This window comes from Bombina bombina, chromosome 6 (genome assembly GCF_027579735.1).
Source record: "Bombina bombina isolate aBomBom1 chromosome 6, aBomBom1.pri, whole genome shotgun sequence".
Taxonomy (NCBI): domain Eukaryota; kingdom Metazoa; phylum Chordata; class Amphibia; order Anura; family Bombinatoridae; genus Bombina; species Bombina bombina.
Window position 1 is genome coordinate 1,066,170,300 of NC_069504.1, and position 21,217 is coordinate 1,066,191,516.

Consider the following 21,217-nt stretch of genomic DNA (forward strand, 5'->3'; position numbering starts at 1 on the left):
GTTGCCTAGCTGGTCTGCTTGGATGACGTTGCAGTGCGAATATAATCAAGACCCCCTTAGTTGCATTAGATTAGTCTATTTAGGCATGGGTCCTGATGTCTCCGTTAAACAAATGATGCACCCCATGCAGCAGGTGGTCAAAAAATTGTGTAAGAACAAATTATCCATGGACTGTCCCATACAATTTAAACTAGAATATAGTGAGTCTACTATACATTTTTTAGACTTTAATATTTATAAGGTTGATGCCTGTAATGGATGCCACTTTGATACCTCTTTGTATACGAAACCTACAGACCGCAACTCATTATTGGAGGCCACTAGCTTCCATCTCAGACACCAAAAAATGGGAATCGCCTCACAGCTCACAAGGGTCATCCGTAACAACAGTGGGGTACCCACTATGATTGCTCAACTTTCCGAAATGGAAGAAAAGCTGGTGTCCAGAGGCTATAAAAGGGAAATTATTAACAATATCAGAAAGGTTATTGAGCACCCTGGGCAATGAACCGGTGGAGAGGAAGTAGAATCCTAAGGGAGAAAGCCAGAAGTTGAAATTCATTACCACCTATGTCCCCACACATAAGGCTCTGGCGAAATCAGTGTGACTACATTGGTCACTACTGGAATCTGACCTGACCTTACCATTCCAGTGGATGAGACCACCCAGAAAGGTATACCTTAGAGCAGACAATCTAAGAGACATTTTAGTGAAAACAGACCCGGTCCAGTGTTATCAAAAAGATACTTTGTTCAAGACAACGAAAAATGGTTGTTTCACATGCGGAAGTTGTGTGATGTGCAACAGCATGTTGAGGGGCCCGGCATTTCAACATCCACATAACAGGCGGTACATAATTCGTCACAGGCTGACGTATACAAGCACACATGTTATTTACATGTTTATCTGTCTATGCTCTTTGGTCTACAATGGAAAAACTACTTCAGGGACAGAATGGCCAACCATCGCTGTGCGATCAGGGAGGCACTGGATAAAGGAGATTCGGAACAACCAGTGGCATGATATTTCGCTAAGTGCAACCACAGCATCTTCAGTCTATGATCAATGATAATTGATCATGTACCCCCTCTGGCCAGAGGGAGTAACAGAGCAGAGAAGCTTCTACAACTTGAGACCAAATGGATACATATAATGGACACGTTGGTACCAAGGGGGCTCAGAGCAGCGGTCTTTGTGACCGCCGCTTCATAACTGCTGTTTCTGGCGAGTCTGAAGACTCGCCAGAAACATGGGCCATCAAGCTTCTTTCGGAGCTTGATAGATAGGCCCCTATATCTGTACATGTTTTTAACATTAAGTATCGATAGACATACTGTCAAGCACCAATATCTAGTAATTAACACTTAGCTACATACAACTAACACTGGACTTCTAATAGCAATATTGTGCTTATAGCATTTAGCCCATGCCGCACACGTCACTAATCTATACTAATTAGCCATGCAGATTTGAAACACTTAGAGCTACGCACTCGATAGATCTGTAAAGCATTGCGCCGTAGTCCAGAAGTACAGAGGCGGCTATACGGCGATCACACTGCTAAAGGAATAGACTTCCACAATCCAAGTGGGTACTTTTATATGATTTTATATCATTACTTATCTATTATCCAGAGTGGAAATATAGTGTCATACCGCACTTTGTCTATTCACCCTTGCTATGTTATGATGGCCAATAGACTTACGCTTACTCTAAACGGTCTTCTATCTGTTCCTTTATGAGCTTTGTTATGTGTGAGGATACGATTTAACACTATACTTCTATCCTCATTAGGCTTTGCGATATATGGCAATATTGACTAGTGATAAGATTGTGTTTATGGTGCTATTGTTACTGATCCTCAGGTTGCAATATAACATTAGTAATAGGAATGTATTCTATAGTAGTGTACACGGGAATGGAATAGCTAGTATTTATTGTGTTTGTGGATACAGCATATTTATATAATGATGTTTTTTAATTTAATATATTGTTTTAATTTAATATATTGTTTCTATTGGTATCTAGGTAACCAGGTGTTTGACAACTGACTTTGGCCCAATTTTTTGCACTATCTGCTGGGAGGGGCTTATTAGGTTTAAAAGTCACTATTGTTTTTGCACTGCATTTGGTCTGAGGAAGGGGTCTGCGAACCCCGAAACGTCACCATATAATAAGTATATTCTATATCTAAATCCAGTGAGTGCAGTCCTTTATTGAAGAAACCTGTGGATATTCTGACTTAGGTACCTTGGTTGATGACCTTATTGAATTGTGAGTGCAGATACGCATGGGAGATTTTTATATATATATATATATATATATATATATATATATATACACACACACAAATATATTCACATATAAATACACCCATAAAGATATGTAGACATATATGTATACAATTTAGCCCTTTCCATTCAAATATCTTGTCAAATACCATATACCTTTTAACATTTATATGAATAATTTATCACATATTGTGTATATGAGTGTAAGTTTATTTTAATGTATTTATTTTGTGTTTTTTTACCCTTTTTTTCTAACCCTTATCCTTTACGCGAGGTCTTCAGTCCCGCTAACCCGACAAGCATTGATTTTGTTTGCTCTTGAGCGACCGTGTTTTCTTTCAACTTGTAATACACGCACAAGTTAGCAAGGTCGTGATATTGTAACTCGCGCTAGCAATAGCGTGCTGCTTGCAATCTAGTCCATTATATGATATAAATTGTATCCATGCAATAAATTGCTATTAATGTGTAAGTGAAACATATATGCATTCAAATTATTAGGCAGCCATTATCAATTTATTACCTTTCATATTTATCTTTTGCTTTGGTTTTGTATCTTTTGCTTCTGTGAAATTATTTGGAAATCATTGCAACAACTCATTTAGGAATCCTTTTATAGTTTTTAGTTTGCTTTTTTTATGTTTTTACATTTTACTGTTAGATTGTTTTCTAATTCAAATGATTTTTCTATTTTAAACAACTCTTTTTGTGTTTTTAGTATGAATAATTGGTCAAGTACATGTTAACATTAAAGGTATAGCTAGTCAAAATTAAACTTTCATAACTCAGATAGAGCATGCAATTTTAAGCAACTTTCTAATTTACTCCTATTATCAATTTTTTCATTGTTCTCTTGGTATCTTTATTTTAATGTAAGCTTAGGAGCTGGCCCATTTTTGGTTTAGCACCTGGGTACCACTTGCTGATTGATGGCTACATTTAGACACCAATCAGAAAGTGCTACCCAGGTGCTGAACCAAAAATGGGCCAGCTCCTATGCTTACATTATTGCTTTTTCAAATAAAGATACCAAGAGAACAAGGAAAATTGATAATAGGAGTAAATTAGAAAGTTGCTTAAAATTGCATGCTCTATCTGAATCATTAAAGTTTAATTTTGACTACACTATACCTTTAAGCATTTACCAGATTGTTAACAGATTATTTTTTTTTTTTTTTTACAAATAACATCACATTGACCAAATTATTCTAACTTTCTAGCTGTATGTGGTGCTACAGTTTTCAAATATAGATTTAATGTCCTTTTAAATCACTTTAAAACCTGTAGTTGGCAAAATAGCTATGGTAATATTATGCATTTTTTCAAAACCCAATGCACAAAATAAATAGCATGCTAAGCCACTGATCTATGACCTATATTTATAGAAGCTCGTGGATGCAGAGAGGCCTTGTAGTAAAGATGAGGTCATGTTGACTTATCCATTTCCAGCTTTTTGTTAGTGGGAATTCCTGCAATTCATATGTTTAGTTGCATGTGTTGCTGAATTATGATATTTCGCACATCAAATGTAGACCACTAGCCGTGTGTAAAACACAATAATTATACAGCTTATGAAACAGCAAAACCGTTTTTGTAAATGTTTGAAATTGTAAAATATTTGCATGACTATCTTGTTATAGAGAAACATAGAAACACAAAAACATAGAAGATGGCAGATAAGAACCATAGTCCCAACATGTCTGCCCAACATTATAAACTTATTTAGTTTGTAGGATAGACTTATGCTTATCTCAAGCATTCCTAAAGTCTCCCACAGTGTTTGTCATTACCACCTCTTGTGGAAGTTTATTTCTGTAAAGAAGTGCTTCCACAAATTACTCCTGAATCTGCCCCTTAAAGGGACAGTCTAGTCCAGAGTTTTTATTGTTTAAAAAGATAGATAATCCCTTTATTACCCATTCCCCAGTTTTGCATAGCCAATACTGTTATATTAATATACTTTTTACCTCTGTGATTACCTTGTATCTAAGCCTCTGCAGACTGCCCCTTTATTTCAGTTCTTTTGATAGACTTGCATTTTAGCTAATCAGCAATGTTATCTATATGTCAAAATGGACTGAGATAAGAGGTGGCCTACAAGGGCTTAGAAATTAGCATATGAACCTACCTATGTTTAGCTTTTAAAAAAGAATACAAAGAGAACAAAGAAAATTTGATGATAAAATTAAATTGGAAAGTTGTTTAAAATTGCATGCCCTATCTGAATCATGAAAGTTTAATTTTGACTAGACTGTCCCTTTAATATACTTGAAAGTTAATATCGTATCACCCCCTTTCCCTTTTCTTTTTTTGTTTCACTTTTGTATCATCTGCAAACAGACATACTTTCCTCTGTAGGCCTTCACTGATATCACTGATAAATATGTTAAAACAAAACAGGCCCCAGAACTGACCCCCTGAGGAACACCACTAGTAACTGCCCCCTCTTCTGAATGTACTCCATTTACTAAGACACTCTGTTTTCTATCCTTAAGTCGGCATTCTACCCAGTTCACAATTTTTAAATCTAGACCAAGGAGATACAGTTTTTGAATGAGTTTGTTGGGTGGGACGTTTTCAATGCTTTGCTGAAATCTAGATATGCTACATCAACTGCTCCACCCTGGTCTAATACTTTTGTTACATAATCAAATAAGTCAATTACATTAGTATGACATGATCTACCTGAAGTAAAACCTTGCTGATTTTGGTCCTCTAAATTGTTTGTCTTTATGCAAGTCATAATTCATTCTTGTAAGAGAGTATCCATTAATTTCCCTACTACTGAAGTTAAACATACTGGCCTGTAGTTTCCAGATTCTTCCCTACTGCCCTTTTTATGAAGAGGTATTACATTCACTATTCTCTAATCATCTGGAACAACTCCTGTCAATACTATATGATCAAACAGATCAGTTAATAGCCCAGCTAACACAGATCCAAGTTCCTTTAAAACCCTTGGACTATTATCAAGACCCACTGACATTTTTACAGATACAACAAAAGGTGTCTCTAGGGACTCTGTGTGTTCTGGGGGCATTCTAGAGGAATAATCAGGATGGTTCACATACACTTTGGGCCAGAATTTAAAGTTTACAAGGGTCAGGAACAAATCTTTATGATTTCCACAATTTTCAAGTTTTTACAGTGCAGCCATTTTTCTTCTTAAATGGAAAGAGTCCACAGCTGCATTCATTACTTTTGGGAAAAAAGAACCTGGCCACCAGGAGGAGGCAAAGACAACCCAGCCAAAGGCTTAAATACTCATCCCACTCCCCTCATCCCCCAGTTATTCTTTGCCTTTCGTCCCAGGAGGTTAGCAGAGAAGTGTCAGAATTTTTAATTTTTGTTCGTCTCTTATGGAGGGTAGTACTCTTCGGCATGGGACAGGAGTTTTAAGTAGTCCTGTCAGTCTCTCAGTGAGGGCTTGGATTAAAGTTAGAGTCCGGAGATGCAGGGAGAGTCTTTCTGTGAAACCATCCCGATTAACAGCTCCTCAAGCAATCAGCGTAGTCAAACTTCGCTCCACTGCCTGCTTTCTTCTCTCAAGTCCATGGCGGAGGCAATGCTACTATCCGTCACACTTGAAAGGCCATGTTCCTGTTTGACAACGTAGATTCCGGTAAGATCTTTTCATTTTACTTTATTCATCAATGTACTGTAATGTGAATGTTTTCCCGAGAGGCTACCACCTTGTGGGTCTAACTTATCATTAGGGTCTCAGTGAGTCTCTTGTAGTATCTTGGAATCGAGGGTTAATATCTGCTGAGGGGGGTTAGTGAACAGGGCGGTTTATAATCATGTTTGTTATGTGATTCAACCTGCTTATGTGTGATGTTTATGGGCTCGTGGTTTGGAACATTGAGGCCTTTGGAAGTGATGCAGCCTTTTGGTTGGGCGCACTTATTTGGACTGTACGGTTCACCTTGTGTTTGGGCGTGGTTCCGTTTCGTTGTCCATTTCCGCATTCCCGACCGTGTAGTAAAGAAAATTTTCTAGTCCGCAGGGGTATGGTCATAGGAGGTGGTGAGTGCCCCAGCCATTGGGGGTGTAAGGTGCCATTTTTGTTTTTACTACTTTAGTCCATATTTATATATCCTCTATCCAGTTATGGAGGATTCTGATGCTGAGACTGTGCTAATTTCAGATTCAGATTCTGTGTCCGGTGACGAATCCGGATTGGCCTCGTTGACATATGTCAACCAGTTTTGTTCTGTATGCCGTTTCAGAGAGCCTGGTTCTTCAGGCTCAGGGAATCAAGGGACTGCTGAGCCATCCGCCTCTGGGGGTCCTGCCCTCCAAGAGGCGAGTTCCCTACCAATTCATACTTCTACACATGCAGGTGACCCAGTTTCTGATTCCTCCATGCAGGGTGGCATGTTCCCCCCGGAGGTTGCAGCAAGTTTTCGCTTCCACATAATGTTGGCGATTGTTCGTCTGCAGAGTACAGAAGTTTATTTGAGAATGTGCTTGTGCCCTATTGTCCTAGGCCTTCCGCCTTGGGGAGGGCCTCTACAGTTCCCCGCTGGTGTAACTGTCCCTGAGTGTTGTGCCTTTCGTTACAGGATTGCGCGCCTTTGCATATTGCTTAGACATGTTTTTCAGTTATTGAATGACCCTATCGTTACCAGGTACAGGAAATTCAGTCTGCACCTCATTAGACATGTGGGGATGAAGTAATCTCCTGATTGTCATTTGTTTGAGATCTTTCCCAGTTTTGAAAGATAGGGCTCCGTTTGGCTGGTCCTGCGGGTAGGCCTGTGTCTTTTTGGGCATTAACCTCTGGATTGCCTTATATTTTATTTATATCCAATGGGATGTCTTTTATTTGTTTTTGTTTCCTTTGGGAACCTTCTGGGATTGATACTCATTATTACTTCTTCGGAAGTTGTTTTGGACATGTTAGTCCTATGTTAAAAATGTCTGTTTTTTCCCCTATGAGGGAGAATTTATGCAACTTGCTGGTTAGGACTCTTGGTGCAGGCTGGTCCTGTCGGGTTTGTTCGGTCTTGCGGCTGTTAAGACACGTGGCGCTGTTCTGCTCAACTGGTTTGGAGTGCTCAGGTTATTATTGTTTTTCATGCTCAGCTAAGCATTTGAGAGGATCTGTGGGTCTGTTAGGTGGGAAGGATTGTTTAAGTCCTTATAGCCTTCAGTCATAGATGGCCGGGCAGGGGAGTTTTCTGCTGCGTTACTCTGACATCTGATTTCATCAGAACTTAGAGTTTTCCTCCCCCATATGGTGGAGGGTTGGAGGGCTTAATGCCCCTTACCGCAGTTGGGTGGTTTGGCCTTCATTTTTAGGCCTCTGGATTTGTCCTTTTGGGCTTGATCCAACAGCTTGTACAGGATAGCTGTCTAGCATGTGGAAGGTGTGCAGTTTGAAACCAGTTGCAGCTCTTGACACCTTGCAGGTGTAAGCGAAAGCTGTTTGTAGTGTATCTAGATGCAGCTCTTACTCTTTGATGTGTACTGTCTGTCTGAGTATAAGAGACCTTTTGGTGTTCTTCCATTGTCTCCGGGTGAGTCAGATCTCCTTTTAGGGATCTGTGTTTCCGGGTGATGGTTGTTCCCCTTGGGGACTTTGTTTAGCTCGGGGTTTTCCGGAGCTGTGTAGGCTTAGTGCCTTTCTCTTCCTTGTGTCCTCTGCTTGTGTTGAGGTGATAGGGAGACTAGTCCTGCTAGTAGGATTTTTATTTTATTTTTACCTCGAGGTATCCCTTGGTTGTCCTGAGGCTCGGAGAAGTATCTTCATAAGACTTCTAACCTTGCTCCTTAGAGTGTTGGACTTTAGCTACGGGTGGTTCCTTCCTTTGGTCTTGGCTTTTGAGTTCTTCTCCCTATCCGGATTCTCTGGATATGAATCCATACCCTTGTGTCTGGCTTTTTGGCTAGTTGGGGTGTTTAGTTCTAGGGTAAGGTTTGCCTGAACTATTAGGTGCCCGGACCTGTTTTTCTCTCTGAGACTTCCGGTTGCTGAAGCTTTGCTTGGCCTTTTTTCCTGACCCAGTCTTGGGTGGTTTTGGAATCTTGGATCTCAGGGCTGGTCGGGGTGTTCCACGGTAGTGGGAACTTGGTCTATGTCCTTGCTCCATCTACCTAACCTGGTCATGGTTGGCCAGGTTTTCTGAGTATTTTTTATTCTTTGCCACAGAGTGGCCCATGTCATCTGGTGGTTAGCGGTGTGGCTTGAGCCTCAAAGGTGGTTGGTTCATACCCAGCTGCTGGCTTTGAATGTCCAAATTCTGGTGTGCCTTAGGGTTGCATTCCCCTGATCAGCTTGCCAGTGTTCCCATGGATTCCCTCTGCTTGGCAAGCTACTTGTAAGGGGGTCCTTTTCTAGGACATCTGTGTTGGGAATCTCTCTTCCCATTATCCGGTGGTTTCGGGCCTTGAGGACAATTGTTGCCCTTCTAGCATCATCCCTTTTCTTTAGGGGATATTCTCCTCCCTATGGAGATAGAGTCCTTGCTGGGGGCTTCTCCTGGATGGGAGGCAGAAAGGTGGGATTGGTTCACCCTGGGGTCTTGCTGGCTCCAAGCAGACTTGTTGGGCCTTTATTTTGATAGATCCTTCGGTCTATGGCCTTGTTGTCTGTTTTCAGAGTTCAGGGTTGTACTTGTACTCTGTGGGGATGGCTGTGCTATCCTTACGCTCATTCCTGTACCTGTTTCAGGATTCTTTTGTTCCCCTGTTTTGGATCCCTGAGGCTGGGTTGGTCCAGCTGGCTGTGGGTCTGCAGGTCAGGATGGCCGAGCAGTCTATGGAGCTGTGTTCAAGCCAGCTGTAGTAGCCTGATGGTTAGCTTAGCTGCCTAGCAAGCGGAAGGTTTGCAGTTTGAAACCAGCTGCAGCTATTTGCACCTTAAATGTGTGCTCGCAAGCTGTTTTAAAGGTCGCAGTCTCCTCTGGATGTGTGAGCTTTGTTGGGTCTATCCTGTTAGCTTAGTCTGCTAGCGTATAGATTTTCCTTTCAACTTAGTGTTCTGAGGGTATACTCTCCTCGGGGCCTTGATTGAGGTATTGTGTTCCACTTTTTTAGGGACCTTTGTGTAGGTCCAGCGACTTAAGTTGCCTGGAGTGTGCCCTCTGTCTGGGGGTTGCTTTTACGGTCGTTTTTCTTGCTTGACTACTTCTTCTTCCTCGCAAGTACCCTCTGTTTTGGACTCTGTGTTCTCAAACTTGGGGTTTTCCACCTGGCTGTATTACACACTTTTTCATGGTCGAATGCTTTGGTATTCTTGACACTGGGAGGACTTTGCCTCTTCAGTTGCATTCCGTGCTTGCAGGATGTTGTAGAGATGTCTGTTCTGTCTCTGTGCCCGGTCTTATCCCGGGTTTCGCTTGGTATAGGCATTGCCTCCTTTCCCTGTTTTGGCCCCTTTGGGTCTCTGTGAGCTGGGCTCATACGTGGAGGTGTTCTTTTTTATTTTAGGGGACCCTTTGGTTTCCTTGGTTCTCCTTTGCCTTGTTCCCTTGGGGGTTTCGGCTGGTGTCTCATTCATTTGTGGAGATGAGCGGTGGGGGACCATTTGTTGGGCGACGGTGTCTCCTGGAGGACTGTTGGCTCAGTCGAGTCCGTTGCAGTCTCTAGTTTGGCTTCTGGACTAACTGCGAGTCAGTGTCATTGAGGCTTTGACTCTTAAAATTTTCTCGACTTCGGATGAAGTTCTTTATCGGGTAGAAGTTCAGGCCTGGTGCCCTCAGTGTGGGCCGCCTTTTGTACCCTCCTGTCTTGGCATTCAGTGTCCTCTATAGCTTGGGTATTGTTTTCCCAAAAGTAATGAATGCAGCTGTGGACTCTTTCCATTTAATAAGAAAAACATAAATTATGCTTACTTGATAATTTCCTTTTCTTCTGATGGAAAGAGTCCACAGCTCCCCATCCGTAATTTTATGTGGGGCGTCCTTATATTCTTCTGGCACCTTTCACCCTGATATTTCTTCTACTGTTCCTTGTTCCTCGGCAGAATGATTGGGGGATGAGGGGAGTAGGAGGAGTACTTAAGCCTTTGGCTGGGTTGTCTTTGCCTCCTCCTGGTGGCCAGATTCTTATTTCCCAAAAGTAATGAATGCAGCTGTGGACTCTTTCCATCAGATGAAACGGAACTTATCAGGTAAGCATAATTTGTTTTTTAAAGTGAAATAGGTTCTATTGAATCTAGACCAAAGGCATTGATTCAGGATAAAAAAGAAATATAAGTGCATAAATAAATATTAAAACAAATTTAGTTTGTAAATTTATTTTTTTAAAGGATTTGGATCACCTTGAGAGTTCCTGTATTATATTCTGTATGCTACAGACTGGTTAACTTCTATATCTAATTATTGTATGTTGCTTCAATATGATCACAATTATCTAACTATTTGATTATATCTAGGGTCACTCACATGGATCCCAGGACTATGGAGCACCCCAGATGTTCCCTTTAAACAGAGCACCTGCCCGGCAGCCTGGGAACAACACTCATGTCCCGCCTCCTATCTGTTACCCATCTGGCTCAGCCGAGGATCTTCATCCAGGCCATTCTTCAGCATCCCTCATTAAGGCCATTCGTGAAGAGCTTCTACGCCTCTCCCAGAAACATGCTGTAGTTCCCACCTACCATAGTTGATGGAGGCTTTGTATGACTGGCATTACGTCTGCTTCCTATGGAAGCCATAGGGGCTGAGAGAATCTGAAGATGTCATAGCACTGTATGAAAAGAGCATTGAAGAAAAAACTTTTTTTTTTTTTTAAACCAGTACAGAATGATGGGTCAGCAGTATATTGTAGAGCAAAGCAATGCAGTTTGTTCCATTGCTAAATGATAGTGTTCTGACTTGAGTTACTGACTACCACTGTATATAACACTATCATTGGCATATACCTGGGCATAAATTACTCACACACTGGAATGAGACTTGAAAAGAACCAGTGGGGAGAAGAATCATCTCAACATAATAATTGAGGATACAGATAAAACTTAAGCTTGAGGGCTCTGGGTCGTAATTCCCACTTCATCTCAGGCCTGCACTAGCCGCAGATTCCAACAGCACTAATGGGGTTAATATCTCTCTCTGCTTTCAGGAATTGATTGTAGCATAAGGTAGAGGGACTCCAATGTCTCAGCACCCAAGACCTTGTAACCACAAAGTGCCATATATAAAGCTCAGTACCAGCAATAATTTTATCGCTAGGCCCCTGTATGTAGTCCAAAGTTTGAGAATACTTTGGAAAAGGGCCCCTGACTGAGAGATGACACTTTAGTAATTCTTGGGTGACTTGTGAGAGCATGATATGTCTGTGTAGTGAAAGGAAGCAGAAAGTGTTGAGTGACTGATCTATGAAGCTGAGAATGGAAAATAAAGGGAAATTATTAATCAGTTTTAGAAAGAGCATGTAGGAATGGACACTCTTCTTTAGCAAAATAAATACTGTAGCTCCTGTATCCAACAGATCTATCAGTTGTGTATTTAGTTTGGCAAAGGCAATATTAGGGAATACAATTTGAGATAGCATATTACAATTATTGAAGGAATCCCCTCCTGCCCTATGTATATCACCAAATATGTGCAACCCCTTGAGAATTACATTTAAGTGTTAAAATATAAGAATACTGACATGGAAGGGAGACTGAATTCACCATGTGCCCCTGTTTGGCTCCTCACGTCAGTTATCAAAGTAATTTGCAAGAGAGAGGAGAATGGATGGTTCCATATTAGCTTTCCAAAGGATAATGGAAAATATAAAGAAAGTTAATGACTGTTGAGTGCAGTCCTGTTTACTCTTTGCACTTGCAAGGGAATAAGCTGTGTTAATGCTCCCTTCCTTCCCTTCAGCAGGGATATGACTTTACACCACAACGTCTCCCTGCTTAGGGAAATAACAGGAATGCAATGAGAGGGGGGATGTTAAAAAAGTTTTATTCCTGATAAATAAATGTAGCTAGACCCCATGCAGCAAGATTAAGAATGATAAGAATCTAGGCATTATTAATGGATATAGATATGATATTCCCATAATCAATGTTATATCATGCACATAATTCTTACATATAGATCCTAATACTTCACCACTGCAGCACATGATATAGTTGAAGTAAACTACTGAAAGGAGTGCTAACAATTATGCCATTTTGAAAAGTAAGAAAACTGGTAACACTGCATAAAAATAACAGAAATTAATAGTACCAAGAAGACCTAATTATTAAAATCCTTTGAGTGGGCAAAAGTAGCCTAGCAGATTACGGCAACACGCAGTTCCACTTTTCATGACCTTTGAGTAATCTTTTGCCATGAGTTGCAAGAATGTAGCAACTTTTTTATGTTCAGTAATTTTAACATAATTTGTTAAATACAGTACCACCTTTGCCTTTATGCATTTAGTCTTATTTTAAAATGCAATTATGTTATCTTGGCTCTCCCTATGAGCACTGCCACTCACAATTTGAGGGATTGTCCCTCTTTAAATGGAATGAACAGAAATCTATAGCCCATCTTCTTAAAGGGACACTGAACCCAATTTTTTTCTATCATGATTCAGATAGAGCATGCAATTTTAAGCACCTTTCTAATTTACTCCTATTATCAAATTCTTTTCATTCTCTTGGTATCTTTATTTGAAATGTAAGTTTAGATGCCGGCCCATTTTTGGTGAACACACTGTGTTGTTCTTGCTGATTGGTGGGTAAATTCACCTACCAATAAACACATGCTTTCCATGGTTTTGAACCAAAAAAATAGCTTAGATGCCTTCTTTTTCAAATAAAGAAAGCAAGAAAACGAAGAAAAATTGATAATAGGAGTAAATTAGAAAGTTGTTTAAAATCGCATGCTCTATCTGAATCACGGAAGAAAATGTTTTGGGTTCAGTGTCCCTTTAGGTTGATATTAGATTGTTACTTTTAATACATAATGTTATTTTCCTGATAGGATGGATGTCTACCTGTTGTTCTTCAGGATCTACTGTTTGTTCCAGTATCACTTTGGCTATCAGGTGAAAATGTTATTATGTACTTGCATTGCAGAATTATTTTTAATTTATTTGCTTGGGCAACTTACAGTATGTGTGTTATTCTACATATTCTACTTATATGATTATGTAGGGAGAACATTTCTGCTTGCCATGTTCTACAATTAGGAGACTAGACAGAATGGGAGTATGATTCACAGAGATGGGTTCCCATATCACTGTGTGCACTGTTGTTGGCGTCATTTTGCTCACATGTGACCTGGATCATTTTTTAAATTTTTGTGCGCGCCATCTTTCTTGCTGTTGTGCTTGTATTTGTGTTATGCATTGTTTTTTCATACACCATGATACAGTAACAGTGATGCAGAAATTCTAAGTGTGAAGTGGAAGAGATTGATCTTGGGTTCTGGTCAGGAATATAGCTTAGACGAGTGTGTTACAACTAATCCTGTTGAGGATTGTTGATGGCAATGTTGGTTTTGGAGGGAGAGGGGTAAGTTAATGCTAAAGAGGTCTGCAACTCATTGTTCTGGCTGGATTGCATCATGCAGCGACAGGCATTTGTTAAGAGCTATTTTCTGAAACCTGTCTATGCATATTAGTAACATTGATGATCCTGATTATTTAAAAAAGCTGTCACTGATATTATGCATCTTCATAAATCTTCTCCTTCTCTTCCCTTGCTACAGGTGTTTTTGGCTAAATGTAGGAAAAACAAGAAGCTTTTACTATTACTATTCCTGCAAAATACTTGCTGATTGGTGTCCAAATGTAGCCACCAATCAGCAAGAGCTACCCATATTCTGAACCAAAAATGGGCCGGTTCCTAAGCTTACATTCCTGCTTTTTCAAATAAAGATACCAAGAGAATGAAGAAAATTTGATAATAGGAATAAATTGGAAAGTTACTTAAAGGGACACTATACCGAAACATTTTCTTTCATGATTAAGGTAGAGAATATAATTTTAAACAACTTTCCAATTTACTTCTATTACCTAATTTGCTTTATTCTTTAGATATACTTTAATGAAGAAATAGCAATGCACACAGTGAACCAATCACAGGAGGCATCTATGTGCAGCTACCAATCAGCAGCTACTAAGCATATCTAGATATGCTTTTTAGCAAAGAATATCAAGAGAGTGAAGCAAAATAGATAATAGAAGTAAATTAGAAAGTTGTTTATAATTGTATGCTCTTTCTAAATCATGAAAGAAAAAATGTGGGTTTCATGTCCCTTTAAAACTGCCTGCTCTATCTGAATCATGGAAGTTTAATTTTAACTAGACTATCCCTTTAATGTTTACTGACATTTGCTTAGTCTGGCCTTAGTTTCTAAGTAGCACTCACTAAACAACCCTCCCTTATATTTTTTGCTCACTGCTTTTTATATAAGAATCACATCAGGCAAGAAAAAGATGTTTTGTATTGGAGCTTTCTCTCCATTCCCATTAGAGGTGAAAACCCTCCATCAGGGAATTCAGACAAGATATGGCAATGTTGGTAGGTATGATTGGACTAACATTTTATCTGAGTTTGTAATGTGAGCTGTGTTATTCATTTAGTGTAATTTATTTTCTCTTAACTGGCTCAGAGAATTCAGATTCCCTGTATATGTAATCTTGGAAAGATACAAGGCTAAGGTGGTTAGACTAGACCCTGTGACACTAAGGAAGGATATGCCATATTTACTAGACATGTGCGTTTCTTTCCGAATCGAAATTTGGACGAATTTGTCAAATTCAGAGCTTCGGAGCGATTTGAATTACCGTAGCAATGAAACTAACGAATAAATCCGATTTAGTTTGGATTTATTCGTTACATTCGAATGGCCATGGACTAATCACAGTTACACTAGTATTGTACAGTATATTAGGTTATACAACTCTGCTAGCTCTGTGCAGGGCACTTATGTTGATTCAGATGGGTTACACCTAATATTGCAGTACATCATACTAGTCTAATACACAGCACATCCCACCTAACACATACTGAACTTCCAAATTTACGAATTGAATCCAAACCGAATCCATACAAATTTATTTGAATCCAAAACAAATACATTCAAATGTATCCGAATTCGAATCGATCCAAAAATTTAAATTCGAAAAAAATACAAAACGGTCCGAAACTAATTTTTCTGCTGCGCACAAGTCTTATATTTACCATCTGAACATCTCAATAGCTGTACCAATTGGGTCAACAGCCAATGTTGCCTACAAAATCATTCCATGTAAAGTGCTTGTCGTGCAGCTTTCTAAGAGCCTGATCAGCAAAAACGCGTCGGCATGAAGAGAAATCATGCAACATTTTGGGGTTTAATGTTGATCAATATGTAATGTAGGAGTCTGTTTCATATCTAGAACACTGCATAGCTAAATAAACAGCTCTCAAGCTAAAATTTCTTTGAGGGACCTCCGCATGACAAGACTTCATAGATAATCTTGCCAAAATGGAGGTCATTAGGCCCTAAGTATACACAGAGAAGGGGACCGTCTTTAGTCTAAAATACTTATAAATAAACCAAAGGAAAAATGAGTCTACCCAATAAAGACTGTTGCACTACAACATTTTAAATGAAAAATACATTTGTCAGACCATCTTTATCTTTATCTTTGTCACCCTTCATGTTTCCCTCCCTTCTTTTCAGCTGGATGATAAATAAGCTCCAGATAACATGCAGACAATGTCGGCATGAAAAACTGGAAGTATTTCTACAAAAAACTGTTAGTCAGTGATGGTCCTTCATAACACCAATAGTCACAAAATAGACTTCCAGTTATTAAAAGGGACACACAAGTCCCCCTGAATCATGTGACCACAAATCAGCCAGTGACAAAATCCATATACATATAAACTGTGAATTCTTGCATATGCTCAGTAAAAGTTGGTGCCTAAGAACGTGCACATATAAAAAGACTGTGCACATTTTGATAATAGAAATTAATTGGAAAGATGTTTAAAATTGCATTATTTTTCTAATTTATCAAAGTCTAATTTTTATTTTAGTGTTCCATTAAGCAAAATATCACCATTCAACATAAATGTGTTTTAAACTGTAATTTTGTTAGCACACTTTGGGTTGTCTCTGTCCAGAGACATAATACCCAAAAATCCCTTTCATTATTTGTATCTTTCTCTTCTGCTGAGGGCAGTTTGGAATGAATATATAGGTGCTCCTTCACTGATCGATCAGTGGCTGAGTAGCAGGTTGCATGTTCTAAATTGTGATCCTTCAGGAAATCAGCATATCTGTGGGTTGTGGGGGAAAAAAACAGTTTCCATATGTAAATTACAGTAAAATCAGGCATATAAAGTAATGAAACGATAACTATATTGCTTTATTTTGTGCAATACAAATTGAATTTTTTTTTTTTTAATATTAGCTAATTTTAGCTTATTATCGGCTAAAATTTTAGCTGGGTGGTCAGTAAAATATTCCCGGGTGGTGCACCCTCTAAAAATGTCCTGGGGAGAACACTGTTCTTTATGCGAAGGAGAGACTTATTTACAATATAGTGCTCAGTAACATAAGCTAATGGTTTATCTTCATGCCGGTGAGTTTTTGAGAACTGGACCCTAGGTATTGTGATCACTACAAAAATATTCCTGTATAAAGTCATAGGGGGTGAATTATCAAGCTCCGAATGGAACTTGATGCCCCTGTTTCCGCACGAGCAGTTCACTATGCTGTCAGCATTTATCAATGTGCGGCAGACATGATACGCTATCGTATCATGTCCGCTCGCACTTTAATAAATCGGCCCCATAGGCTCTACTTCTATTGGCATTTTTTTCTAATACAGCATACATTCATATGTAATAAATATTATATGTATTATAGCTAAGTTTTTGACATCCTAAAAGTCACTAAGTGTACGGTCAATCCCTTTTGCCTCATTCTTCCTACCTGCTGTCTATAGCCCTGATGATTTAAAGCTCTCCACTGAGGATAAATTAAGTAACTAGTCTCATTAGTGATGACGTCCCTGAAAGAATGTTAGAAATTTACATTTTAGTTTGGGAGAAATTTATCTTGCTATGCAGGACTCTGAATGTGAAGACGCTAACACCTACATTACAATATAAGGTCTAAGAGAAATCCCAAATATTTTGGGTGATTTCTCTCCATTCTTGTGATCATTATGCTTTAAAGGACTATTAAATACTGTAGAATTGCATAATCAACACATGCATAATAAATATAGACAATACAAACACACTCAGGATTCTATAAGAATACTCACCAGCCCTTCTTTTTCCCTGGTGGAATTCTATAAAACCACTTTTTACCCCTAAAACAGGGTGTCTCGCTAAGGGGCGTATACTGCATTTTCGTATGTCAAGGAGATGCATATATTACAAAAGTGCACAATTCAATTTGTAATTTTAAAATATCACAAAACTCATAATTCATTCAGTCACCTAAAAATACGCAGGAAAAAATTGTAATGTGAAGGGGCCTCAAAATTCATAACAAAATTGTTCACCAAAAATGGTATCTTATAAAAAAAAAACAACATCAAATTTGTAGATAAATTACACAGGAATAAATTGTATTAACTTTGTAAATCATAATTTAAATACAACGGATGTGCAAAAAAAAAAAAAAAGACATTCGTACTTAAAAGTACAAAATACATAGTGTAATTAATTGTTGGTTTTTTGTAAAATGGGCTGAACATGGGCATTCCTTTGGCGTATATGAAATTTTCTTTCAAATCCCAGCGTAATTCTATAAATGTTTTCGCACTACAGTTCTCACTATTTTTTGTTGCCAGTTAAAAAGTGGCAAGTTTTCATCACATACTCAAGATACTAATTATTCTGAAAGGAAAACCTAATCATACGAAAATTACAGCAAATTTAAGGTATATTGCACTGAAAACAGCGTCATATGATTTGTTTTAATTTTGTTTTGTTTTAAAGAACATGAGGGCTGCACCTGCGAGTGTTAAAGTGGAAAACGATATCTTGACAGGCAAAGGCCCCAATTTATCAAGGTCTGTCGGACCTGATCCTACAGTGCGGATCAGGTCCGACAGACCTCGCTGAATACGGCGAGCAATACGCTCGCCATATTCAGCATTGCACCAGCAGCTCACAAGAGCTGCTGGTGCAACGCCGCCCCGTGTAGACTCGCGGCCAATAGGCCGCCAGCAGGGGGTGTCAATCAACCCGATCGTACTCGATCGGGTTGAATTGCAGCGATGTCTATCTGCCTGCTCAGAGCAGGCGGACAGGTTATGGAGCAGCGGTCTTTGTGACCGCTGCTTCATAACTGCTGTTTCTGGCGAGCCTGAAGGCTCGCCAGAAACACGGGACATCAAGCTCCGTATGCCCTATAGTATTTAGAATTGGGGCCTTAGTCTAAATTTCAAATGAGTAATATAATTTGTTTAAAATTAGAAACTGTTACTCTACTGTTTAAAGAAAGAAAAGGGGTGCAAAAGTGACAAAGAAACATTTATAAAAATCAAACCAAAATGTTTATTTTATGATTCAGATAGAGCATATCATTTTAAACAACTTTCTAATTTACTTATATTATCAAATTTTCTTCATTATCTCGGTATCTTTTTTGGAAAAGCAGTTTTGCAAGAATGTTATCCATTTTCAAGACCACTAGAGGGCAGCACTATTTCCTGTCATATAGTGCTACAGACGCCTCCCTATGTATCTCTTCAATAAAGAATACCATGGGAATGAAGCAAATTTGAAGTAAATTGGAAACTTTTTTGAAATGATATGCATTGTCTGAACATATCCCTTTAAGTAACATGTCCCTTTAAGGAGGTAGTGATTAGGTGTAAATAAAAGTGACTTTAGAAGGAAATACAATGAGACTAGAATGCGATAGATCACTCTTAAAGGCAAAGGAAATACAATGAGACTAGATTGTGATAGATCACTCTTAAAGGCAAAGGATATACAATGAGACTAGAATGCGATAGATCACTCTTAAAAGCTATAAGGTTACCCAGAAGGAGATGATGGGACTTGAGAAAGATACAGCAAATTTAGATGAGAAAGGTAGCTAGTGATGCTAGGAGGTAGCAAGTAAGTGTTAATAAAATGTACTCTAGCTGCAGATAAAGTGATTGTAGAACACAGTGAGGCGACTCTAGACGGCAATAAAGTGACACTAGATGAAGATAAAAGGATGTTGGAAACCAATGAAGTAAAGTTAGGAGACAAAATACCAATACAACAGAGTGCTACAAATAAGAAAGTGATTATAGAAAGTGGGAAATTCATACAAGAGGGTAGAGAGATTGAGACGAAGGGACCGATTCTAAAAATGTTACCAGACTAGACTTAGTTTTGCACGCTGACATTTGCAGGGGCAGCCCGCATGGATTTCTATAAAAAATAGGGTCTCATCCTGCGAGTGGTGAGATGACTCCCATACAAAGTAATGAAGCTGCCTAGAAAGGTAAACCACGCTGGGGAGAGGGAAATTATCAGTGAACAGGGGCGCACTTTAAATATTAAATTCTGCATCTAATACAGATCAAATTACTCTGCTTTCAGCATAATAGTACCTTTTGTATACATGTGTTTTTTATATTTCAGTAATAAATGTTTTGTGTATTTTGACACAATCTCTCCACCAGTTTGTGAGAAAAACAGAACTGCAGGGGAAAATGTTTACAGAATATGACAGACCTATTTGAGAAATTTCAGCTACACCCATGAAACACCCCTGTTCAGCCTACTAGCAGAAGCAGGGGGATTAATTTTACAATAAGGAAATAATACGCTTTGACTTTCATGTTCTAAATAGAATTTTCATTGTGTTTTTTTGCATGTGCAGTGTACATTTATTACCATTCCTAATGTGCACCTTAAGTTATTTCATTACAAACTTTTCGCTTTCCATAGAATATGATTTTTGCTGAACAAGTTTGTTATTAAACAATACCATTTTTTACTGCATCATTTTTTTTAAATAGGTCATTTATTTATTTTGTACAATTTTAAAGTTACGATTTATTGTGATTTTTATTGTAATGTATGCATTACCTTCATATACTTAAAAGCAGGGAGCACCCATGTGCTATACTGTTCTATAGAATAAGAACAGGGGTTTCATACTACTGGAGAGATTTATTATAGAATCTCACAAGCCCAGAGCTCTTTACAGAATTGGCCTCTAGGGGGTATATTTAACATAGTGCGAGTGGACATGATACGATGTAGCGTAGCATGTCTGCTGCACATCGATAAAATCATTGCACCAGAAGCTCTTGTAAACTGCTGGTGCAATGCCGCCCCCTGCAGATTTGCGTCCAATCGGCCGCTAGCAGGGGGTGTCAATCAACCTGATCATATTCAATCAGGTTGATTTCTGTCCACGGCCTCAGAGCTTGCTAAATCAGCCCCTAAGTCTTTAACACATATTAAAAAAAAGAGCACAAGAAAGCAGTGGATTTCTATCTGTTTCCTCAAAATCACCTTTTGCAACATTCTGTCATGAGTTTTGTCATCAATAAACAAAATACTAATTACAGTTTTTTTCCAATATGTTTTATTTATTAAGTTCACAAAGAAAAATCTAGATATTCATCATGAACATGGTAAGTTTAACAAAACAAAAATCTATTATTGATTTTGGTTAGATATAGAAATATAAATCCACCCCATAATTTGTTTAACATAATGAGTAGCTGGTCATTTCTTGTGAGAATGCTACAAATCAACGTTATTAGTAAGCTCATGCTTAAGACCTTTATCTCGAGGTGAGGCCCACACAATAGTTCCTTAGCGTTGTAGATTGTTTGGAGCCGAACAATAGGAAACAACTAGAGTCTATTATCAAATGGATATGGGGAACCCTGTTGTTTTTGTAGACTGCTGACGTGGCTCAAAATGTCCACTCGCCGTGGACGAGTAGAAATTGAACTGGGGCAAGTAGAGAGGGAGATAAATGCTGTCTATACTCTGTGCAGAATGACCGGCAACTGTATA

The 21,217-nt window shown here is 38.8% G+C and overlaps 1 protein-coding gene across 1 annotated transcript in view; it reads left to right on the top strand.

Moving 5' to 3' along the window:
• The window catches only part of KIAA1549 (KIAA1549 ortholog), a 310,123-nt gene extending 298,396 nt beyond the window's left edge, over positions 1-11,727 (top strand). The window contains 1 exon segment of the mRNA XM_053718941.1: positions 10,673-11,727. Within this exon segment, the coding sequence (XP_053574916.1) occupies positions 10,673-10,906 (234 nt within the window). The 3' untranslated portion in view covers positions 10,907-11,727.
• The last annotated feature ends 9,490 nt before the right edge of the window (positions 11,728-21,217 follow it).